General features: G+C 43.8%; 2 protein-coding genes across 3 annotated transcripts; both read left to right on the top strand.

Moving 5' to 3' along the window:
• Positions 1–4: 4 nt before the first annotated feature.
• tdp1 (tyrosyl-DNA phosphodiesterase 1) lies at positions 5–7,566 on the top strand. Of its 2 annotated transcripts, none has more exons than XM_076077982.1 (16): positions 5–152; positions 780–1,385; positions 1,849–1,892; positions 2,583–2,638; positions 2,732–2,828; positions 3,008–3,042; positions 3,444–3,536; positions 3,646–3,816; positions 4,046–4,124; positions 4,308–4,484; positions 5,002–5,050; positions 5,275–5,341; positions 5,584–5,691; positions 6,175–6,277; positions 6,382–6,484; positions 7,312–7,566. In XM_076077982.1, exons 2-16 carry the CDS (start codon positions 782–784, stop codon positions 7,383–7,385), a joined length of 1,860 nt encoding a protein of 619 aa, XP_075934097.1. In that variant the 5' UTR covers positions 5–152; positions 780–781; the 3' UTR covers positions 7,386–7,566. The 2 variants fall into 2 exon arrangements, with proteins under 2 accessions (XP_075934097.1, XP_075934098.1); XM_076077983.1 differs by having other exon boundaries at positions 24–147.
• Positions 7,567–8,666: 1,100 nt separating this feature from the next.
• On the top strand, positions 8,667–24,761 carry LOC142933517 (homeobox-containing protein 1-like). The gene is made up of 10 exons (XM_076077632.1): positions 8,667–8,836; positions 13,585–14,088; positions 15,001–15,086; positions 15,211–15,321; positions 16,204–16,360; positions 16,458–16,540; positions 17,541–17,636; positions 17,938–18,032; positions 18,269–18,352; positions 18,522–24,761. The coding sequence occupies exons 2-10, from the start codon at positions 13,586–13,588 to the stop codon at positions 18,849–18,851; spliced, it is 1,545 nt and encodes a 514-aa protein (XP_075933747.1). The 5' UTR covers positions 8,667–8,836; position 13,585; the 3' UTR covers positions 18,852–24,761.
• The last annotated feature ends 202 nt before the right edge of the window (positions 24,762–24,963 follow it).

Genomic DNA, 24,963 nt, shown 5'->3' with positions numbered 1-24,963 from the left:
AAAGGAGTTTCGACCCGGACACGTGTTCCCTGTGCACCTCGTGCACTGTGGTTTGTTAATGGGAATGTATTGTATTAAGTCCGTTCAGCGGTGGAGTGATAAGTCACAACGTGATTCACCTGTGCTGCTGCTCACTTATCTGACTTGGTAAAGCAAGTATCACGCGCGGCCTTTATGTTACGTCATTTACGCTCTTCATAACAATAACACTGTGATATCATCTTATCGCTTGCAAATGGCAGAACTTGCATGATCTGTTCTATTTGTATATTTATTTATTTATTTGTGTTTACTGTATTAATCATTAGTATAAACTTCTTTTTAGTGCTGTATATTTACGTATATTTCATATTTTGCCCGTTTTTGAACGATTTCGTCGAATGCTTTGATGTTATTGTGCACATACGCATGTAGTTAATATTACACACTTTACAATGTAGACCCAGGAGTTAGTCCCATGTTGTTGACTTTGCACTTTGCATTCATTCAAAATAGCCAAATGCTGACATACTGTCACTTGGGTTTTTCCAGCTGCAAACATCATTTAAAATGAAACCCGTCTTTATTGGGATCTTTTTTTTAATAAACAGTAATTGTCACAGATCACCACCAATTTAAGCTACATCAAGTCATGCTTGGTCTTTTAATTGCTGGAGCTCTCCCAGTCCCATCAGTTCAGACTGGTGCCATCCGGTCTGAATGACCAGTGGCTTTTACTTCAGGCTTGCTCTCATCCTGATGCTCAGCTGATGCTTTGAACTCTCTGTATCTCTGGCCAGGCATGTCTCAGGACAGTCAACATGGCAGGTGGACCATCTCCAGCAGTGACGACGATGACGAGGCTATTCCTCTCTCTGGGACCACAATGTCCGGGCCCCACCGACCCGCTCTATCCAGTCACGGCTCCCATCCGTCTGCTTCACCCCCTAGCCCCAAAGTGGAACCAGTAACAGCCGCTGTGGAGGTGAAACCAGAACCAGCTAACGCCCCTGTACCCTCACTTGTCGTCGGCTCTGAGGCCAGACAGTCGGCAGCAACGAACCAGTTGAATCCAGTGAAGTGTGAAACCACTCCGTCGTTGGCTGGAAAGCGGAAGAAAGAGGCGTCGGACGGCTCAAGCTGGGCTCTCTCAGATAGCGACGATGACGATGGAGATGTGAAGGGGAAGGGCCTCGTTAAGAGGGGCCCTCCGAGCCCCAAAACGAAGAAACCGAAGGAGGAGACCGAGCGCCCTCCGAGTCCCCACGGTCGCCTCTACTACATCGACGAGCCAGAGGACTTCTTTGAGTCCAGTGTTCCTTGTTTGAACGACACCTACAGGTTTTACCTCAACAAGGTCACAGGGCTGGACAGGAAGTACAACAGTGGGGCTCTGCACATCAGAGGTGAGAAGAGCTTCATGTAATAACATCTGGTGCAGACAGTTCAGTTCGAGTAACAGTGAAATCATGCTTTTGATCAGTGTTGCAAGTTTATATCCCAGACCAGCAGGATGTCTGGCATCACTCATTCTTTTCAACTCCAAATCTCCTTCATTGATCCAGTAGAGTTGCTCAGTGTGCTGGGAAGCTCCCAGTCTGAAAAGCTGAGCATGCTCTCTGGGTGAATGGAGGCTGAATATCTTCACCTTACTTGTTTTTTGGCTCTGCTTGTGTGTTAAAACTTTTTTGTTGTGTCACTTTATGAAATGGCAGCAGGGCGATCTCATAGGTGGAGAAGCCCTCTGGTGAGATGAAGGTGCTAGTTTCTTCTCCCTGTTTGAAATCAGAGTACAGCTACCACCTCTCGTCATGCGTCTTTTATACATTACATTCTATTCTAGTAACCTGTACTTTTTCTTTCATCTAGACATTCTCTCGCCATTATTTGGGACCCTGAAAGAGTCTGCTCAGGTGAGTTAAGTTATGTCCTGTGAGTTGTTTTTTTTTAAAGCCATGGCAATGTGGGTCTGTTGATCGGTCTACTACTTCAGTCCAGACTAAAATATCTCAACAACGATGGGATGTATTGCTGTGAACTATTGTACAAAAACTCCTGGTCTCCAGAGGATGAGTCCTACTAACTTCGGACAACATGTGAATTTTCATCTGGTCAAAAATACTAAACTAATCACAGTCACATCAGCCTCAGCTGGACTTTATGTTTAGTGCTAATTAGCTAACGTTAGCATGCTAATATGCTCAACTGAGGCGGGAAACATGGTAAGCTTTATACCTGCTAAACATCAGCATGTTTGCGTGGTGAGCATGTTAGCGTGCTGACGTTAGCATTTAGCGCAGGCAAATTCTCACAGCTAGCTGCTAGCAAGGCTGAAGACCAGCGATTGTCAACCTTTTCGAGTCGCGACCCCCCAGTTTAGTTTAGTCTGAACAGCCAGCACATAGACGTTGTCCAATGTGCTCCAGGTGCTGTGGATTTTTTATGTCTTCTGTGACTTTTTCTGTCCCCCTGACCTGCTGACCCTTCTTGTGGGTCCCGACCCCCAGGTTGAGAACCACCGCTGTAGACTCTAGTATGCATCTTCTTATCAGTGTTGGAGAGAAATTCGTCCATTAACACAAATGTACTCTCTTTCTTCGTAGTTTAACTACTGCTTTGATTTAGCCTGGATGGTTAAGCAGTACCCACCAGAGTTTAGGTAAGCTTTGCTTCTGCAGTCGGCCATGAATTAGTTTGGACTTTTCTTTAACAGTGAGTCACAGTTAAAAGGAGATTGGTGTTGTGTCTATAGGGATCGTCCAGTTCTGATCGTCCACGGAGATAAGAGGGAGGCCAAGGCCCGGCTGCTCAAGCAGGCTCAGCCTTTTCCACACATTCGCTTCTGCCAGGTACAGACTCACCACCACAGGACACAGTTGTTCAACATCAGCTTCTCTGAAGCGCAGTTAGGCTGATATTACATACACTGAGCTGTAAAGTAGGATAATCGCACTGAGATATTCCTGTTAATAAGGTCCCAGATTTTCCCTTTAAATTGGACTGATGTGTGTGTGACTCTCCCTGACAGGCCAAGCTGGATATTGCTTTTGGAACTCACCACACGTAAGCTTTTCTCTTCCTGCCTGGTATCATACCTGCTCTTTTTTTCACATCAGTTTCAGATTTTGTTCGCAGCTCTATGTAAGGCTCGGTCGGTCGGTCTACCATTTTGGTCCACACTATAGAAGTGGACGTAGTCACAGTCGCGTAATCGAAATAGGTCTGTCATTATTGCACTGTTAGCAACCTATATAAACGTGTAACTTGTATGGAGTATTTCTAAATTCCCCCCTAAGTTCTGGATGAAATGATTAAACATGAATGTGCGCTGACAATGCAGATACGGTCAGTGGAATTGCAAATTGCAGAAGGTGACTTTATAACAGTTAGTGACGTGCATTGCATATTTAACAGGTCTCTTAGTTGTTGCCTTATAAAGCAGACAATTGTGTGTCATTGTGCAGGAAGATGATGTTGCTGTGGTACGAGGAAGGCTTCAGAGTCATCATTCTGACCTCCAACCTCATCAGAGCTGACTGGTACCAGAAAACACAAGGGTGAGTCTGTCTTGTTGTACACATCAGTCCCAGCAGCAACGTGAACTTGAGAACGACAGTAGTCTCATATTGTTTCCAGTCGCCCCTGAATATATCATTTCCAAACCAGGATGTGGATGAGCCCCGTGTTTCCACGGTTACCGGAGGGCAGCGATGACAGCGCAGGCGAGTCACCGACCTTCTTCAAGAGGGACCTGCTGGAATACCTGGCGTCGTACCGCGCACCAGAACTCGAGGAGTGGATCCGGCGAATCAAAGAGCACGACCTGTCAGAGGCCAGGTAAACACGAGACGCGTGCGGTCGCTCGCATGCATACGCATATGATGCACACGTTACTGTTGAGCGTCTTCTGTGATGGGAGTAGCCATATAACAATAACTCAACCAGGTATATAGATATAGACATTGATCTGCTGCTAAATGATGGCCCTGCAACATTCAGTGTAGATGTGAGCGAATACAAAATCTGGATTAACTCATAATCTTCTACGCATATCTTCTATTACTAGGGTTTATTTGGTCGGCTCAACCCCTGGGAGGTATGTTGGCTCAGACATGGAGCGCTGGGGCCACCTGAGGCTGAGGAAGGTAAAGATTTCTCCTCTTTAATCAGATGACAACACCCTGATTACCAGGCGGAATTGGAAAAATATCTAAATGTTGCTAGTGTAACCTCAGAAGACACTGACAACAGCACTTTAAAATGTGATGAAATGTAACAATTTCAACGTGGTCTCTAATTGGGATTTCTTCTTCTTCTTGTTGTATTAGCTGTTGTATGACCACGCAGATCCTGTTCCCGGGGAGGAGAGGTGGCCTGTGATTGGCCAGTTCTCCAGCATCGGCTCTATGGGAGTGGATAAGACCAAATGGTTGACGGGGGAATTTCAGCGCACCATGACCACGCTGGGGAAATCCTCTCTTCGCCCAGAACCCCCCATGCACTTGGTACGTTCCCGTAGCACCCACTCGACCCTTGCTTTTGTGATGCGGCGTTCAAATCCACAGGACGAAATGATTCGATGCAAATTAGGTTTTCTGCGAGTTCTGCAGCTGCTGCTGTGTTCTCTAATAGAGAATAGCATTTGCCTCAGCTTTAAAGTGGTAGATGATTTTTACACTTCCTCCCTGCGGGACAGTTGATTGCCTGAAACCGATTTGTAAAGTGTTCCAGACACAATAATGCTTGATTTGAAAAGTTAACCCTTACCTGCCCCGTTGGCATGAGTAACCGATCTCTTGCATGTAATGTATTGTCTATCTAAGACAAAAATAAATTAAAGTAAAACTACATAACTATTGAAAGAATAAACAATACTGTCTTTCTCTTGCATATAAAAAGTTAAAAACATAAGCAATACAACTTGTAAATCCTGCAATGTTTGGCCACAGTTCAGCAAGAGTTGCACAGCCTCACTAGCTCAAAATGAAAACAAGCCGCTTATTGGTTCATCTTTTTTCACAGGTGTATCCATCAGTTGAAGATGTGAGGACTAGTTTAGAAGGCTATCCAGGTAAGCAATGTTTTTTTAAATTAAATTTTAAATTGAATTTGTTAACATCATGTGTGGAAGAGGTCACAACCTTTACTAAATGCAGGTAAAATTCACAGCATGATCACATTTGCAGTCTTTTTGCTTTCTATTTGTTAATTGAATCATTCACTTTGAACATCTAATTGCTCGATGGATCTAGCATTGGATCATTTGGTGACTGTTACGTGTCTTTTGTCCTCCAGCGGGAGGCTCTCTTCCCTACAGCATCCAGACGGCTCAGAAACAACTCTGGCTCCACTCCTTCTTCCAGTAAGCAGACTTCTGTCTAAACCGGTTAGCTAGTCAGGATATCTTTAAAAAAAAGTAGTAGCTGGTGACACCATACAAGGTTACACACACCTGAATTACATTTGAACTTTGGTCAGAAATGATGGGGCAGGGCTACGTACAGGATGATTTAAGCTGAGTCGCCATATTCACATTTATACATTCCATCAAGTTCAATTCCACAGATTGATTGTGATTGTGTGTGTGTGTGTGTGTGTGTGTAGCCGTTGGAAGGCAACTGCAACAGGAAGGAGTCATGCCATGCCACACATCAAGACCTACATGAGGGCGTCACCAGATTTCACTCAGCTTGCCTGGTTCCTCGTCACAAGGTGTGTGTGTGTGCTCTAGCTTTGTATTTGCAGATTTTTTTGAAATGTGTTTGTTATGTATGTGTCTTTGTGTGTACATGTGATTTTCTGATTGGTTCTCTTATATCTCACATGTTACTTACTGCTGAAACTGTTGTGGTAACCCGTTAAATAAATGGTACCATTAACGTTTATCCAAGAGTTTCACCTTCAAATTCATTATGAAGAACTTTCACTAGATTCTCAAAAATCCATTGTCTTTAATAGTTTTTTATTTTCTATATAAAAACAAACTTATTTTCTTATTGTTAATCAACACAAAGACAACTTTTCAGATTTAATTTCCCCCTAGCATACTGTGTGTTGTATACAAAACATAACTTTTTTTTTTGCGCAGCACTGCGTTCAAATCCTATCCTACTGAAAATGAATTGAGATGATCATATTCCGATTATTAATATGCTGCATCTTAACATTCTGTGTTTTTAAACGTGTGTGTTTCAGTGCCAACCTGTCCAAAGCAGCCTGGGGTGCGCTGGAGAAGAGCAAGACTCAGGTGATGGTCCGTTCATACGAGCTGGGAGTCCTCTACGTGCCCTCTGCCTTCGTAAGAACAACACACGGACAAACAGCGGCAGTATGACACGTGCTGAGTAACAGTGAAACCTTTACAGAGCCGGCGTACAGTAACATGTGGTTGTCTCCTTTCAGAACATGAAGACCTTCCCCGTTCACAAAAGTCAGTTTCCTGTCTCCTCCTCTGCTGGTTTCCCTGTGCCCTTTGACCTCCCCCCCACATGCTACTCTCCTAAAGGTACACAACAGAAGTGTGTGTGTGTGTGTGTGTGTTTATGCACGGACTGGATTCTTCAGTGAGTCTGTTGGTTAAAATACCACATGGTCTTTGCTTTTTACTACTACTTTTTCTACTGAAAAGAAAAAAAATGTAATGTCAGATTTCAGCTTTATACTGAACTCTATGGTCTTTAAGCTTTACCTTGAAGTGCAGTCACAGTGACATCTAGTGGCATTTAGGTGAAATAGTTTATACTAAAACCGTAGCTGTAAAGAGGCTGAAGAGGAAACAGTATTTCTTCCACGAAACACAGGTTCAAATTAGTCTCAACAGCTAACCTGTCAACCGAGCTGTGTTTTGTGTTGTGCGACTCTCCCTCTGCTGTGTTCAACAAATTGTCCGGATTAATTGCAGACGTCAAACAAAATCCATTCCCCAAATTGTCCTCATCAGAAAGTGCTGTTGGGGAATCGACATATCGGAGGACAACTCCGCCGAATTGGCACTATATCATGTGTTTTGTTCAGCGTGAATCGTAATAATTCCACCAATGAGGGTTGAATGGATTGGTAGTTTTCTTGCAGAACTTCACTCCTGCTTTCCAGAGTTTATCCACCAGAGGAGCTGAAACTGATGAAAAACTGAAAAAATGTATGATTAGTTCAATTCAAAGCATATCGTACAATATAGATTATTTCTGAAGCCAGAGCCGTTGATGATCTTGGAGTGGAGCATGCTCTTCCACTGAAACAGTCAATGAAGACGGCATAAATGCTGCCATTGCCATTTTTCGAATATATGACACATATATTTTAATGTCACTGACCTCTTGTCTTTGTTTTCAGATCAGCCTTGGATCTGGAACATTCCGTACAGCCAGCCTCCCGACACACACGGCAACATCTGGGTTCCCTCCTGAACACACACACACACACACACACATATAGACACATCTCTGTTACTTTACAACTGCTTTGTTTGTAATTGTCAGTACTGTAGCTACAGTAGGTGTTAGTTGTCATTTACATTTATTTTTATATTTTATACCTGACTGTAGACTCATGTTTTCTACCAATAAATAAAATACTGTTTTCATTGTCCAGGTGTGGTGTAAGGATTTGAATGTGAATGCACACAACTCATTAGTTTGAGTTAATAAACATATTGATTTCATTAGACTAGGCGCTCACTAACATTAATGTTCAGTTGTTTTTTCTACACGAGGCCCGTCCAACCAAGCATCATAACGTGGACAGGAAGCCGTCGTTATCACTCAGGGATTCATTCATTTTGTTTGTATTCTTTAGACGCACTGTAGGTCGTCAAATTATGAGCAGTGAGAGAACAAATTGATCCTTTTAGAGGTCAGGTGGGCTCATATTTTGGCAACTCCTAACACTGATTCAGCAAAGTGTAAAGTGAAACTTGCAGAGAGTTAACAGTTTGTAACATGTTTCCTTTCATACAGCAGTGGTGGTCAGCACTGCAGGTCTTCTCACCTACCAGGTGGATAATTATATTCTATGGTCTCCCAGGTGTTAATTTGTCACCGATTCAGCAGCTAGAATGCGAACCAGCAGGGCTCTCTGTGTAATGCGCTCAAGTGTCACTGATCTAGCGAAGGGTCACACACAGTTCCCTGTGTTCCTGACACACCACAGGCATTCTGGGTAAAGGAGTTCTAAGACCCTGTTATCACCTTCAGAAGACTCACAAGTAGGATACCTGACCCTGTGCCTCTTCTCTTCCGAGTGCTGAAATGAGAGAGACTGCGTTATGTAACTAAACTGTAATACTGTGACCACCTGTCTGGGTACAGCACAAGGCACTGGGGAGAGCTTTTATTCACAATTAAAAAAAAGATTCGGATAATATATATATTTTAAATACTGTTTAAGTAAATCTAAATGTGTACGATGAAATACATGGGAAACATGGATGAGGAAAAGTGATTTTGAAAAAACGAACAAGTTGGTTGCTGCATATTATAACAGCTCTGAGTCATACGTAGGCTACATAAACATAATAAAGTCATATTTAACATGTTAGAAACATCGTACAGTGCCACCTCCCCGTTGTCAATCTGCTGATATATTGAATTTCAGTGTTGGCCAGGTGTACCTAATAAACTGGCACCGCGTACAGTAAGTTCTGTAAACTGCGACTCCCGTCGTTCCTTGCGTCATTGTGTCAACATGGCGCCTGTCTGCCGGACAAAAGGCGAATCTGTCTGACGGAGGATTGAAACCCAATTAGAGACAGAGGAGACATTTTGGGAAAACTGTCAGTGTCCGTGTGTCCCGGCGCCCCAAGGCAACAGATATATGGTCAAACACACGTCTGCGGAGGCTCGTAGACCGGAATATTAAGGTAAGTTAAGTCCTGCAGCTCCAACTACTGCTGCCGTCAAACGATCCCGCTGGCCCGATACATTTCCTTTTCTCCGTGCGGTGATAACTGAAAACTCCTCAAAAAATAGGGCTGTGCTGCGGCGTTTCACTCGGCGGTTGCCGTCAACACCACCGCAACTGTTACACACGGTCTTATCCGGACCATAAACAGTCGGCGTGTAATTCGGCTTGCACATAGTCCACTAACAAACAGTTGATCAAACACAATGTCAACTTTTCCAGTTGGTCTACACCGCTCGCTACCGCGCTGCACGTTGTATTTTAGTGGCGACAATCACGGCGAACGAGCGACAAAATGTACAATTCCGGTGTGCGCGGAGTGGATTAGTTAATGTTAAATACGCCGGATTGAGGGGTTGTCCTTCACTATCCATAGAAACGTCTTAAGACACCCTCTGTCGGGCATGCTGATTTCCCCAGAAGCAGGGGGAAATTAAAATCCATATTTTCCCAATGTGATTTGGCGTGAAAGTCGATCAAGGGAGCACTCCGCACCGGGGCTACCTCGACATTTGCGATCGCTACGGTGTAGTGTCTGAGGTCACACGAGCCAGCTGTTCCGTTTCTGGTTACATTTCAAGGCCAGTTAAAAAAAAAAAAAAGAAAGAAAGAAAGTTGCCGACTGTAATTAAATTACTTGTGTATGTGCTCAGCTGGCGCGTGCATACAACCAGGGGTACAGTTCAACGGTTTGCCACGTCTGGTTAGGATCATGGGTCACGGGGTTCAGGAAGCGAGAGGTGGTTTCTCTTTAACATGTTTCGGACAAAAGCGAGGGCCTAGTCTTATAAGTTTGTTTTGGGAGGTGTGATGATGGGACGCTTCAGCCTAGAGAGACAATCACCACAGTGCATAGATGGATCACAATGTAATCCTCTGGGGGGGGGTCGTGTTTGAGGAGCTCTCTGCTCCATGGGGAGGTCAGAGGTCAGGACAAGTTTAGCTACAGAGCAGCACCTGGAGCTGGTAGGTGTTCAGTGTCTTTGCTCAATGACATCCTCAGGATTTGCGTCAAAACTGTTAAAATATTACCCAGGTTTACTAGATCCTCAATCCCTACATTCTTACATATCATAGTTTCCTCTTTAATACAAACTACAAGACACAATCTGGAGTTCTTTGATAAGATACCCTTTTCCTTACTGTACCAATGTTATCTTACCAAAGGGAGTGTGGCTACTGAAACTCTAGTGAGCACCAAGCTGTCTGGGTCCTCTGGGTCTTCTTTCTATATAGTGTGGGGAATAAAACCCATCCGACAGCCAAATAAATAATTCCAACAACTTTCCTTACAACGGTAGTGCTGTCGCGATAGGAATACACTTGCCTCGACTTAATTGATAGGAGCACAGTAGTAGGAGCAGTCAGCAGGTTCCATTCATGCAGAGCGGTTTATTTTCAAAGCTTCTAATTAGTCTTTCTGTGTGTGTGTGTGTGTGTGTGTGTGTGTGTGTGTGTGGTTTCAGCTCTGGTAAGAGAGAGAGAACAATAAAACAGAACGTCACCAGATATTGTACAACCAGGTAAATCAAAGCGTTGAAGGATGAAATTCACTCACAGGACACACATCATGTCTGAGGTCAGGAAAGGGGATGAAGGCAGCTTATACGGCCTCTCATTTAGTGGAAGTGATCGCACCGGAGGAGGTCCTTTCCAGGCAGGAGTTTGTTTTGTCCCCGCTGCCTCAAGTGGGGTCATGTGATCACAAGTAAAAAAAAGAAATCTGCCCACTATGAGACAGACAATTGCACTATTTCTGATGAGAAGTGTGTATGTCAGGGCAGGTCAGCACTTTCTTGCTCTGCACCGAACTTGAAGTAGCTGCAGCTTCAGAGGCTGCCACTGGTCTTATGTGGACCAGTCAGTGGATCCATCTGGTTTCTTTTGGATCATTCCAAATTAGACAGCATCTGGCCAACTTTCAGTGTTTGTTGTTGTTGTCTTGTTGTAGTTCTCACAAGTGCACGTCAAGCGACTAAACACGGAACCGGGTCATTATAAAAGATGGAAGGTTCTGGCCAAACGCAGACAGTGGCAAGAATGACCCGGGAACTGTGAGGCTAACGAAGGCGGGGTTAATTCAAAGTTATTTGTTTGGGCATGGCCGGAGTGAATGAATAAAAACCCACAATCGTATTCGTCAGTTCAATTAAGTTTCCTTTGCGTGCTCAGAGAAATGTTGCGTAAACCACAGATACTTTGGTTTGAAAGCGTATCACGAGGAACAAGTCCAGATGCCGTACAGAGTGTCAGTCGTATCAGTTTTGCGGCGACAGCCGTGCAGGAAGACGGTAAGCAACGCTCGATAAACACCACACTGAGATAAGTGTGTCGCTGTTAATTTGCAACAAAATATCAGTTAGTATGAAATGAAAACATAACAGTTGAGCCGAACCCTCTTCCCATAATTCAGCAGCCCTGTATGGAACCTATGTATCAGTCTTAACTTCATATAGCGTGACTCATCCTCTGCAGCAGTGGGAGAAAGTATGGAGCTTGGCTGCCTGCGATGTAAATATTTTTGGCATTTTTCCCAAGACGCACACACACGCACACACACGCACACACACACAACCTCCTCTATATAAGTGTTGACATGTCTGCTCTGCTGACTTTGATTCTCTGCTGTGGCCTGTTTTTCCTTCTCGGCATCAGAAAGAAAAGCATCAAGACAGATGCGTTATGTTCTCTCTCTCTCTCTCTCAGTTCAGTTCAGATTATTATTACGAGGATATTAAATCAGTGTGTTTTTTTTAAAGCCACATTGTAGCGAGCATGTTTTTGGTTTGAATAAGTACCATACATTATAATAGCAGGGCCACGTTATACGATTATACGGCTTGGAAACTATGATAAAAGCCGTATTTAATCTGCAGGAATGCATTGTATATCTGGATAGCAGCTGCTAAGCTCTGGTGTGTGTGTGTGTGTGTGTGTGTGTGTGTGTGTACGCTGTAAATCTGCTGGCAGGAAGCTAACAGATGTGACCGTTCTTCCATTTTGTTCTGTGATTGTCTCCTTGACGGGATGTGAAGCTCAGCTTGTAGAGAGAGGTCACCAATGAGCTGGAAATGTATTTGTGAATCAGGAGTAGAAAATGTGGATTTTCCTTATAACAAGCTCCATTTTTGACAATATTTATGGCCGGCGTTCTTTACGCAAGAGCCACTCAATGTGTGTCAATTTCCTCTCGACAGTACATCTTAACGTTTATTTAAATAGGAAGTCACATTGAGATTAAAAACCTCTTTTGCATGCGAGACTTAAGCAAGACAGGACATAGAACATCAGATCACAGCAGTGATCAACAATAGATATGACAAAAAAAAAAAAACTGCAGCTAGGCAGTGACTACTTCCTTTTATTCTAAGTTTAAATTCATTTAAAGGGATAAGGCTCTCCAGTTCATGCTTTGCCTGCAGATCGTTCCAGGACCGGGGCCTGTAGTGGAACCGGCTTGTTTTAGATGTTAGTGCAACCTAAGATCAGGACAGCGTGCCACAGTTCCAATTTAATGTGGTCCACAGGATCTTAAAGGAACAGCGTGTAACATTTAGGGGGATTTATTGGCTATGTTTTCATTAGTGTATAATGACCTGAAACTAAGAATCATTAGGGGTTTCGTTAGCTTAGAAAAAAGCCATTTATGTCAACACAGTCCTCTTCACGGAGTCCGCCATGTTTCTACAGCAGCTCAGAATGAACACTGGCCCTAGTGAGAGCCTTTTATATTTTGACATTAACTAAAGTAAGGGATGGGCACCGTAACCCGGTATTAAACGGGCCTCTGTGCTAAATGTTTAAAGACCGGAGTACTGATAAGCTCCGACGTTACCGTGGCTTTTTATTAGCACTTTCTAATGTTTTGATGTAAGTTATTATCACTCTGCAGCGGGCATCTCCTCTGCTCTCTGTGTCGGGGCTGAGCACACGCACACGCACACGCACGCACGCACGCACGCACGCACGCACGCACGCACGCACACACGCTATTAAACATTTGCAAGGAAAAAGCCAGTACTTTATCAATACGTCTGTTCAGTGAACATGTAAACAAAAGTGAAACCTATTTCCATCGGCTCTGTCCGCAGACTCTCACCCACCATCTCTATGTTCACAAGCGCAGCACATCAGCTCGTATAAAACATTTATAAACTATTTTATTGACATGTGAGATATGACTTCATATTGTGTCTTTTCTGTTGTAAAAAAAATATTGTTGTTGCTCTAGAAACAATATTTACTTGTACTTGTTCCTGTTCGAGTAGCTTGACACGCTTGTGAAGGAAGGGTAGGGGTATTGAGTTTGCTGCAATCTGCAACCTCACCACTATAATGCCACTAAATCTTACACATTGTTCTTTTAAGAAAAAGGTCAAACAGAGGCTGCTATGTAACGTTTCTTAATAAGTAAATAGTCATTTTAATACACCAAAATCTGTATTTCTTGTATAAAGGAAAATAAGTCCAATATATTACTATTTATTTTCATTGGCATGCGTGTGAGATGTGGTCGTGTGTCTCCATCTTGATGTGGCGAGGATGAACCGATGGAACAACAGAGACCTGTGATGTCCTGGACTTTGTTGTGTTATCTCTGACAATTCCTCATACGCCTTTTTTTTTTTTACTGCTGTTTTTGGAAAACCGACTCTTTAAATATTTCTTTGCCATTTACGTTCTTGTCATTGTTTCGATCTCCTCCAGGATGTTCCAGCAGTGCGAGGAGCCTCGTTTCACCATCGAGCAGATCGACCTCCTCCAGAGGCTAAGGAGGACAGGCATCACACAGACGGAGGTCCTCCACGCCCTGGACACGCTGGACCACCTGGACCGCCAACATGGACACAAGCTGGCCCGCAAACCTCCCTACGTGCCTCCCTCCTCTTCCTTGTCTTCCTCCAGCGCCGTCGTCGCCTCCTCCTCCATGACTTCCACCGCCACGCAGACAAGTTTCCCGAACAACCGACTCTCGCTGTCGCCCAACAACAACTTCGACACCGCCTCCCCGCCTCTGCCGATCCCAGTGGCCTCGCCTGTCGCCATGGCGGCGGTGGTCCAGAACGGCCTGGTTGCCGTCACCAACGGGAAGCTGTCGCCGCCCCGGTTTCCTCTCGGCGTGGTTAGCGGCGGCGTGATGGCGGCGGGCTACGGGTTTGAGACCAGTGAAGAGGACATCGATGTCGACGACAAGGTGGAGGACTTGATGAGGTAAGACCACACCGGACTCAGCTTAGACTAGGTTGGACCAGAACTGGCTAGACCAGGAAGAAGCAGGCCAGACCAGCTGACGTCAGCTGATGAATGACAAGAAATCGAAGCACAAAGAATGCCCAGAATGTTTTGAAGCGGTACCACGTTTCACCAGAGAGTAACGACAAGTTTGTTTTTCTGCCCAGTAGATTTCTTCAGTGCATGAACTTGTTTGTACTAGTTGGCGGACTCCATATTTCCTCAGAGTGCCAAGAAACCTAACCTTGTTGCTGACAGTATTAAAGAGTGGCGGACTGAAAGTTAGTAGCACCGACCAACTGCATTTAGAGCCGTTGGATTACAAGTAGTTTCTTGACAGTTTGCTACGACCACCACTTCCCTGATTATATAATTAGCATGAAAATTCAGCTTATTGTGATATATTTTTGTAATCAAAAGTGTACATGTGGCTTTAGAGCCCACTGGAAGCATAATGAGTAGACCGCTGCAGCAGACGGCAGGGCCTGATGGTCGGCTTCTCTGCCTGTAGCTCACACTGAATCTGAAGGATTCAAGGATTAATTCCTGCACACACACACACACAGACACAGACACACTCTCACAGTCACTAGGGCCCCTCATCTGTAGTCTGCAGTCAGACAGCAGCAATCAGAGCGGTATTGATTCAAGGGTGTGTGAAGATGAAATCAAAGCAGAAAGCAGCGAATATTACAGCAGCGTCTGGCCTCTGATTCATGCACATATTCAACCTCAGCAGCTGCTGCCATGGATATATATATATATATATATATATATATATATATATATATGGATTGCAGATTTACAGCTGGTTTTAAGTGCGCACTATATGTATAATGTCAGACGGTACTTTGTGATAAAACAGTACACACCCCCCCCCCCTGCTTGTAGGAGGGACAGTGCTATGATCAAAGAGGAGATTAAGTCCTTCCTGGCGAACAGGCGGATCTCCCAGGCCGTGGTCGCTCAGGTAACGGGTGAGTATCGATGTCCTCTGCACTTCACCCAGCTCCACTGAATTGCCACCAGAGAGAGTTGACATGCCGGCAGGCGTCCAGCCTCCTGACCATACAGATCTCGCTCCTCTCCCCTCCCCTCCAGGGATCAGTCAGAGCCGGATCTCCCACTGGCTCCTGCAGCAGGGATCAGACCTCAGCGAGCAGAAGAAACGGGCCTTCTTTCGCTGGTACCAGCTGGAGAAGACCAACCCCGGTAACGCCACCCTCCACTTAACAATAAATACTTTTTTATACTGTGTTTTTCAATAACCAGCTGCCCTGAATGCCCGACTTGCAGTGCTGACTTTAATAACACGTAGAGTTTTCTTAACGCTGACTGAGCAAAAATCAATCCATTCAGACTTGCGAGGACAATCCTTACTAGAACAGAGTGGGAAGAGCTCGTTATCTGTTCAAAACATGTTGCCGTCGCGCACATTGTCAAAGTCTCCCCGAGTAGGACCCCGGACACCCCCAGACTGACGGCACCGACACACCAGAGCACAGAAGTAAACTGTACCTCAGCTCATTGGTATTCGTAGCTGTGATTTCTACATGAACTAGGAGAGGTGAGTTCCTCAGTTTGGCAGCGGAGGACGGGCTTCCGGCGATCGGAGAGTTGCCATCAAAGAGTCTCTTCTGACAGAAAAGAAAGCCGTGGCATGTGTGCGCATCTTTAATGGGCGCCTTGAGACGTCCCCGGTTACAGGAATGAGAGGCTGTTAACTGTTTTTCTGATTGAACAATGACTACGTTGTGTTGAGACCAATGCAGTGGAATGGACGAAGAAAATCAGTGCAGTCTAGATATCCCTGCGTCATCCTTCAAAAACTGGCACAGTGCCTTAATTAAGATCTCTTGACTTTAATTTGGTTCATTGGCTCGATGCTCTAAGATAAGTCAGGGTTTGATGAATTACTTTTTGTCCTTGCGGTCTCATGATGAAGCGTACACACGCTAAAGGTACATAGCAATATTCAATAATAATTTAATTTGAGACGTTTTTAGGCGGAGTGACGCTGAACAGAAAACTGCTTGTGATTTATCAGCGCACCGCATGCGACGTGCTGAAAAAAGCCTGTCTTTGTGACTTCAGGAGCCACTCTGGCCATGCGAGCCGCCCCATTGGGCCTGGAGGACGTGATGGAGTGGCAGCAAGCCCCGCCTCCGTTTAGCTCGGCCCCCGGGGGCTTCCGTCTGCGGCGCGGGAGCAGGTTCACCTGGAGGAAGGAGTGCCTGGCAGTTATGGAGAGGTGAGGAGGAGGTATAACAAAGTATGGTGTTTAAACGGCTTCGGGATTATAACGTGTGTGTGTGTGTGTGTGTGTGTGTGTGTGTGTGTCTACACAGCTACTTCATTGACAACCAGTACCCCGATGAAGCGAAGAGAGAGGAGATTGCCACCGCCTGCAACGCCGTCATTCAGAAACCAGGTAGGTCAATGGAAATGGTAAATAGTGTAAATATCACTGCTTGGTTAACAAAATAGTTTTAGGCTTTTAGCAACAGAGCTGAGATGTAGACCTGCCATGTCAAGGAGTCACATGGTCCAAATGCAAACTACATGGTTATTTCTAGATGTGTAGTTGGCTGTGAGTCAGACTCTTATTGCGTAATGACTGAGGGGAAACAGATGATCATATAGGAAAAACACTGTGGCGCTCCCTCTGTCACGTCCATTACTTTGTATACTGAGACACAACAGAAAGTGCTTTTACATCGTCCACTTATCAGGACTGCAGGCTGGCATCCTCTTTCTTTTGGTGGACGTGGTGAGTATATGTGGTTGCATCCATTTGGAGAAGTGATTCGGTTTTATTAGTTAACATATTGGTCATGCTGCAACAATAAAAAAAAACAAAAAAAAACAAAGTAACCAGTAGAGTTGCATCATGACAAACGCACGACTTAACCCCTCTGCCTCAGTTTGAAAAAGTAGCTCTGATGTCCAGGACGAAAGTGTCTCCTTCATAAAACTGCTATAGAACTATATATTATTACTATTTTCCACATTCACCGAGTCTGTCCAATCAGTTCGAATCATGAATACCAAATATTTACAGAATGTAACTCTTTAAATGACACTTTAAAGATTTTTTTGCGTTGCCAAAATGTACGCCACACGCTTTAACACAGCCGAAATGATGAGAATGTCCCTAGTGATGCAAAAGGGTTAAATACGGTACGTAGGATAAATAGCCAGGAGCATTGAATCCTTGAACTGCATTGTAAGCTAACTTGATTCAAAAAATACAGCGTCATCAGATATCTGTCAAAGGAAGAAGCTTGCATTGCTGCGAAGAGACTTTGTGACCAGTGAAGTTAGAGACGCTTGAATGAGCCGTCAAAAACACTCACAGGGAGAGACTGAAGGAGTAGAAGACAGAGAAGCAGCAGCACAGTAGCTGTTATTTATATGTGTGTGTGTTGCAGGAAAGAAGCTGTCTGATTTGGAGAGGGTTACATCTCTGAAGGTCTACAACTGGTTTGCCAACCGCCGCAAAGACATCAAGAGGCGCGCCAACATTGGTAATGTCTACCCCTCTTTGTGTGTGTCTGTGTGTGTTATTGGGGTTATACTCAGTGTGTACAAGTGTGACTAAAGACCTTAACATGAAGCAGATACTTAAAAACTCAATGCGTGTTATCCCTTTAAGAACCATATATCCACTGTGCTGAGCTGTCTCTAAATAGATCAATACACACACACATAAAAGAGCTTTTGCTTTATCCTCGTATTTCACACACCTTGGCATCAGCGACTTCCTTCTTTCTTACCTAGCGCGTCGCTTGAGGTCGATATGCTATGATGAGGTTTGTGTTTTTGAAGAAGCAGCCATCTTGGAGAGCCACGGCATCGAGGTTCAGAGTCCAGGCGGCCAGTCCAACAGCGACGAGGTGGACGGCAACGACTTCCCTGACCAGGTAAACCGGGCGGGACTGGGTGTTGTTTGCACTGAGCAGCTCAGAGGTATGCAGTAAACACACAGCAGGGCCCAGCGAGTACAAAGGGGAAATAAACCCGTTTGAGTTTACATTTAGTCACATATTTGACTCGGAGATTATTAATAACTAGCTGTGAAGAGGTCGGAGGTCGGCACTATTCTTATGTCAGTGGAATGACCTGGTTATTGTGTAACCGGAGCGCTGCTCTGTCACAGGGTTGCGAGGTGTCCTTATTTGACAAGAGAGCTTCAGCCAAGCAGTTTGGTTTCAGTCGAGCTGACCTGTCCTCTCCAACCCAGGTACAGCCCGACTACACACACACACACGCACACGCACACGCACACACACAGCAACTGCTCAAGAAAGAGCTTTGCCGCAGATTTAAAGTACAAATTTCCAAGACAGTCTAGAAAGAATAAATACAAAATCTACTAACCCTTCCCTTAATTTATCCTCCTCCTCGCTCAGGTACCCACGCTGCTCCCCAGCTGGTTTTCCGTCCTGAGTAGAGGAGGCTTGTCTGGACAGAGGGGCGCCTCTCTGATTGGCCGCTCCCTCGTGTCAGGGGCGGGCCCTCAGGCAGAAGGTTCCAGATTGACAGGCGTGTCCTGGTCTCCCCCGTCACCCTCCCTCCAGGACGAACCCAGCATTCACAGCGCGCTGTCCGAGCCCCAGGACCCAATCGGCTTGGAGAAGGCGGCTGTCAATCACGGCAGCCACGCCCTGGCCAATCAGGTGGACGGGGCGGGGTGCAATATCGGGAATGACATCAAGACGGAAACGCTGGAGGACGACTGAAATGGGCGGCGGACATTGGAGTTGTCAGAGCGATGAATGGAGCAGGATCAGAGAGGTGTGTTAATATGCAAGCAGATTTTATAGGAATGTAATAAGTGAAAAAAGAAACAAGACCAAAAGTCGTGTAAAGTCCAACCCTGAGATACCTCCCAACCCTACCTCCAACCACCAACCTGCTCTGCTACGCTCTTATAGGGATTACTAGTATATTCTAATAATTATAATAACAATAAACTTTTGTTTCTTAAAGTGCTCCCCAGCAGGCTATGGAAGGTTAAAAATGCCCAAATCAAACCAAGAAAGTGAACTCGATTATGCATTCTTTAATTATGACCCATAAAAGGAAGTACCCATAGCAACGAGTAGTGTTTTTTCACTTTACTTCTTTGTTGATTTGTTTTCGGCATTTTAAATCTTCCGTAGAGACACGATGCATTGTGCGGGTTTCTTTGGAAGCTGCATCTTTCAGCGCAGGACAACACTGTATTTGACCCGGGGCGCACTGTGATCACAACACAACTGAACAGCCTCAAAAGATAAACGCGCCAGTTTGAAAGTCAAGTTCACTTCAACTGATTGTTTTGAAATTCTGTCGCGCATTTCATCGCAGTTGAGTTTATTTCAAATTTTTTGCTGTTGGTTCCTTCGAGTGTGAAGAAGAGCAGAATAAGCTCCGTTTTTTTCCGAGGTCACAGCGCGGTGGTGATGCGTTCTGTGGGCCTCTGATGATTTGAAAATGTAGAAAACAGAATGACCCACTTCTCCACCCCCTGCCCTGGTAGAACAAGCTTAATATATGGAAGCAAAGAAAGGAATACCTGAATGTATAATATTGACATTTTTATTTAAAAAGAAAAAAAAAAAAAACGGGCGTTTTTAGTCGCTAATCTGAACTCCTTTCTTGCGTCACATGACTCACAGACCATTGCCTGATAGGCCAGAGATCCCGTCTAGGCTTCACTGCTTATCCTCTTGTCCCAAACTTTGTTTTGTTCAGAAAATGAATGAAGTTGAGCAACCTGAATTCAGTTATTTTGATCTTCAGATTTTTTATTTTATTTTATTTATTTTTTTTTTAATTGCACAACTTTACAAGTTTAAACCACATAAACAGATAGTTATCTAGATCAAATATTACAAACATACTATAAATTTAGCAGTTTTTAAATATCAAGTATTCACAATTAGGCATTCAGTTGCTTAACTTAAATCCTCATGGCCTCTCTTTGCTTCCATATCAATAACAAGTAAAAAGTTATTCAATACATAACTGCATACAGACTTGTATGAGAACTAGAAACCCGGATGTCCAGGTGACCGGGTGTTATTAATATTGTGGTCAGGCATAATGAATGATGAGCGTGAGATGATCTATAATCAATACAGATCAGTTAGTTGGGAAGAATTCAACAGTGACACTGTTTAAATACTACAGATAAAAGTGTAACTTGAATACATACATATACTACACATGTATGCATATACAGTATGTTATATAAACCGTGGGGTGTATACAGTATATATATATATATAAATATATATATACCCTGATCCATTTCTATATAGAAATATTAGCTTCAAATGAGAGGAAGCGTCGGTGTGAGTCTGTCTTGTTGGTGAAAGGTGAGTGACGCATTAGCCAAAGTATTAAGTTTTTAATTTTGCGTATTTTCAGAGTGTGTGATAGTCATGGATGGAGCTATGTGTTTAGAGATATGCTAATCAAAGACGCATCAGATGTGTCAAATTATTGCGAGGAAAATGCATTTCCTTTTTTAGGCATATCCGTGTTTGTGCTCGATATGCCATGTGTTCTAAACACACATTGTCCAGTTTCAATTGTATTTTCATTTCAAATGACACTTTATTGGATCAATATCATGGTGCTTAGAGTCCCTGCTGTTTAAACATTCGATTGATCAGTGTGACTGACTGACAGACCAGAGAGGCAGTAGGAAGAGACGATGATTTGGGAAACTGAGTGAGTTAGGTTTCCCTTGAAACAACCACAGCAAGAAGTGTTCTTTGGAAAAGAACGAATGAACTAGTCAATTCAAGAAATATTTATCCCAGTACAGCCGTTGTTGAAGTCTTTTTCTGCATTTTTGTTAATCTCCAACCCAACAAGGAATTATTATTATCCTTTTGCACAGGAAATATTTAACCAGTCTGATAACTAGTTGGATCTTTAGATTTTAAAAAGGTCTACAAACATCTTACCACGTGTTCATTCGCTAGCTTATCAGGAAACAGTCTTAGCTTATGTTATACATCCAACTATATTTGTCTTCCAAACATGCTGCTCTCTTTTAGCTCCGTTTTGGCTGCCACCACCCCTCCCCCGAGGAAAATATCTGTCTCCCTAGCTGCCAAATGCTCCTCTATGTTCACTAGCTAACGTTAGTTGCTGACTTTGTTAGTCTGCTGACTGTTGCTGGGCAGGTAGGGTACAGAGGGTTTATTGGAGCTTTTTCACTGAAAACACAGGCCAGCAGGAGTTTGCGGGCTAGACCACCAAAACAATGAGCTAAAAGCAGCAAGACATACAAGACATTTCATACAATCTTGCCAAAACAAAATTAAAACTCGCCAAGCTGTCTTCCTGCCTAGCGTTGGCTGAGTTGCGGCGATGTCCAGCGGTGTGCGTGCTGGTAGTTCTGTTAGCGGTTAGCCCAAAACACTGTACAAACAATAGAAGTAAGCCGGTCCAGCAGTGTGTGTACTGGTAGATCCGTTAGCGGTTAGGGGTTAGCCAAACACACCGTCCATTCCGTTAGCTGTAAGTCAAACACACCGCAAACTGTTATCCCCCCCCCACTGTGGGTAAAGAGTGGCCGGGGGCGGGGGGGGTCGCTGTGTTCTTAGCTATGTTATCAATAGCAACAACTACCGGCCGGAGATCCGTTTAAGAGAAGTGAGTGAGGAGTCGGCAGGCAGTTAATGGCAGGATAAAAGTGTGAGTCACCGCAACCTCTTGATGTCCTTGGGCATGCAACCATAACTGGGCGTCCAAAATATGAAGTCGTTTTTCTACAGCAGAACACGAGATTAGTCGTGGACAGACACCGAGGTGCACACTCACTCATGGACGCATGCGCCCCGATATAACAAAGCCAAGTGCACCTTTTATCGATCAAGTTCTAATTGAAATACTATCTTAACGTTACATTACATTACATTACAGTCATTTAGCAGACACTTTTATCCAAAGCGACTTACAATTCAGAGTCTATCACATTTCTACACCGTAGGCACAGCTACGGGAGCAATTTTGGGGTTAAGTGTCTTGCTCAAGGACACATCGACATGCGACTAGCGGAGCCGGCTACCAAAAGTTAACATTCAAGTTCAGTAGCTGATCACTGCTGATGCTCTTGAACATCGTAGAAGTTCCATCAGACATCGAAACCTCCTTTTGTTTGCGTAAGTGTACTTAGCGTGTACTTTACTGACACATTACCACCTGCCACTGAACACTTTCTCACTAGCTAAAGAGAAAATAATGCTGGAGTTTGGTGCGTCCATGGATAGCCATCCAGAATAATTTCAGCACATATGTACCGTATGGTTTTAAGTTGAAGTGCCTTATTTATTTACTGTGTATTAACACAGGATCAGTGCACGAAGGAGGACTTCCACAATGGCTGTACATTCATCACTGTACTAGAAACCAATGCAAGAAGGAACATGGTGTTCTGTAACGGCCAACACTGAAGTGGCCTCATTCAAACCGCTCCATCATTGTTCATCACCAGGTGCTTTACAGGCTAAGCTACTAGTTCAGAGTTTAAAAAACTCAACACAAATACCTCACTTTACCCCGCTCAGCTATAAGCTACACCCCGCAGGTTCCTCCACAGCTGCTTCAATGTGAATCAAAGTTTAGACAGTCGATAGTGAAAAGTGTAGGGACGAGTTATTCAGAGGAGACTGCCAGCAAACTGTGACGAGACTGTAAAGACGGTTCACTGGCTGATCTGGGATCAGAAATGTCGGTGTCCTCTAAAAGGGAAATTCCTTCTTGAACTTGAGCCAATAATTATTAAGTTTGAACATAAAGGGAAATTCCACTCAAAAAAAAAGATCATTCATAAGCTCCTGCTTCCACCAAGTCCAAGAAATACTTGAGAGATTTTTTCCCTCATCCTGGTGGAATGCTAACACAACTCGTCAGTGTTGGTTTCAGATTGAACGTCTTTAAGAATTCAAGTTTTGTGGTGGATTCTCTTTAACTGTACAGCAGCACAGCTGTCCCAGGTGTCTTTTGCTTTAAGCGTTTGTAAAACTCTGAGTCATAAGTCAGTGATGTAGCTTTCTGTCATGTTTGAATTATTTACACAAATATACTTCTAAGGGTTAGAATTTTTATTTTTATCTGCCAAGCAGAAGCCTTTCTGAGGTGAATCTATGGGTTCATGTAAGACAATGTGCTGTTTTGAGATTATTTCAGGATTTTGAACCATTTCAGTTGCTGCCTTCATGGTCTTCTCATGAAGTTGTACTTTTGAGACCTGAAGTTGCACATTAATGTGAAATGAAAAAGGAGTTGTGTCATTTGAAGTCATTTTAGAGCCCAAAAAATCTGAAAGGAAAAAGAAATGAGAAACATAGGAGTCCAAAAAACGACGTCGATAATGAGAAACCTAAACGTGCGATCTTTCCTCATTTACAGTCGAGTTTCCCTTTGATTGGTCTTCACATTTCCCTTTGCTTTCAGCTTTTGACCCTGAACTGGCTCCATACTTCTTTACAGAAGTGTTTTAAAGTGTTTATTCTCATAATTAACTTGAAATGCACCATGAGTCAAAGTGATCATGAAACAGAAACACAGTAAATACCTTTTTTTTCTTTTCTATATAAACATGACCTTTGCTCTTCCAGTTAGATTCAGCACTTTGTTTCTGACATTGCTGAGGGCAACATGTTGTATCTCTTCGTTGCTTTAAATGCAGTTGTATCACCTGCCTTTAGCCCTCTGTTGCCTTGCTGTACAGTTTGGTTTAAAAAGGATGAGCTTCCATTCGCTGGTTCTTCACAGGAAAAAAAGCAAAGAAAAGGTGCCGATGTTTCAGACGCCTGGTGTCGACTATATCTTGATCAGATTTATCTTTCTCCTGCCAAGTCCAACTTCCTCCGGCAACGTCCCCGTCCCTTTACACAGACAGTGCAGTAAATATTTGTCTTAACCACACTGTTTGGATTGGCACAGTGGGCTGTTTAGCGTGACAAAATGAGGGTGCATGTCGATGAAGGTGTTAGTGGGGGGGCGGCAGAGGCTCTTGATCTGATCCGAGGTCTGCTGTGTGAACAAATAGAAAAGGACAGATGACTGCGCCGCCATCGTGGTTTCAGTCAGTTCACGCCTCAGGACTGAATGTTGCCGTCGTGCGTCAATATTTGGGAATACACGAGATGCCGCATGACATTTGCAGAGTGGTGTCCTCGAAATGCTGTTTTTATTTAGGTGAAGGAAAAAAAACTAAAAAAAAACATTCATCATAAAATGTGGTTGTTCCAGTCGTAATGTCCTCATTAAATCAGCCAATGACTGTAAATAAATACTTTACAAAAAATGTTATCAGTCATGTAAAAAAAGAAAAGAAAGAAAAACACTTCCGAGTGGTTTCCATTTCATTTTGGCAATAAACTATTAATTCTCTCGAATGAAAAATATCAAACCTCAGCAGGACGTTTGTTGTATCACTTTGACTTGATTTTTATCCCCTCGTTCTTTTCTATTTCAAGATTTAGTGCCTTTTTTGGACGGTAGACTGTTCTGTAATCGCTATGTAGATGATCTACATATGCCTTTTGTTACTTTCATCTGTTGGATAAACCTTATTTGTTATTTTTAAAAGGTGTTTTTATTGATATTCTATTTACAAGGGAATAAAACGTGATCAGAGTCCATGCAGTGTGTCTTGGTTTGTTTTGTCTGATTCACTGTGTGTGTGTGTGTGTGTGTGTGTGTGCGCGCGCGCGGGCGCAGTTAACACAGCCGGCTGCTACTGTACTGTAAATGTGTATACGGTCAAAGTACCGTAAACTGTCCCTGAATACTTCATTTCACATCTCATTTTCTTTGTCAAACTATTAATATTCACAGCTAAAG

Source organism: Anarhichas minor, unplaced genomic scaffold (assembly GCF_050575085.1).
Source record: "Anarhichas minor isolate MPS153535 unplaced genomic scaffold, ASM5057508v1 ptg000062l, whole genome shotgun sequence".
Classification (NCBI taxonomy): Eukaryota; Metazoa; Chordata; class Actinopteri; order Perciformes; family Anarhichadidae; genus Anarhichas; species Anarhichas minor.
The sequence above is the reverse complement of the archived record's forward strand: the minus strand, read 5'-3'. Positions and strand labels throughout refer to the sequence as shown.

What these genes read in the sequence shown, in the direction of transcription:
- tdp1 (XM_076077982.1), top strand. Translation starts at nt 782, where the DNA reads ATGTCTCAGGACAGTCAACATGGCAGGTGGACCATCTCCAGCAGTGAC. An exon ending in GCCACCTGAGGCTGAGGAAG is followed by an intron (nt 4,125 to 4,307) that starts GTAAAGATTTCT and finishes TTGTTGTATTAG; the next exon opens with CTGTTGTATGACCACGCAGA. An exon ending in CAGAACCCCCCATGCACTTG is followed by an intron (nt 4,485 to 5,001) that starts GTACGTTCCCGT and finishes CTTTTTTCACAG; the next exon opens with GTGTATCCATCAGTTGAAGA.
- LOC142933517 (XM_076077632.1), top strand. Translation starts at nt 13,586, where the DNA reads ATGTTCCAGCAGTGCGAGGAGCCTCGTTTCACCATCGAGCAGATCGAC. An exon ending in AAGGTGGAGGACTTGATGAG is followed by an intron (nt 14,089 to 15,000) that starts GTAAGACCACAC and finishes CCCTGCTTGTAG; the next exon opens with GAGGGACAGTGCTATGATCA. An exon ending in GCTGGAGAAGACCAACCCCG is followed by an intron (nt 15,322 to 16,203) that starts GTAACGCCACCC and finishes TTGTGACTTCAG; the next exon opens with GAGCCACTCTGGCCATGCGA.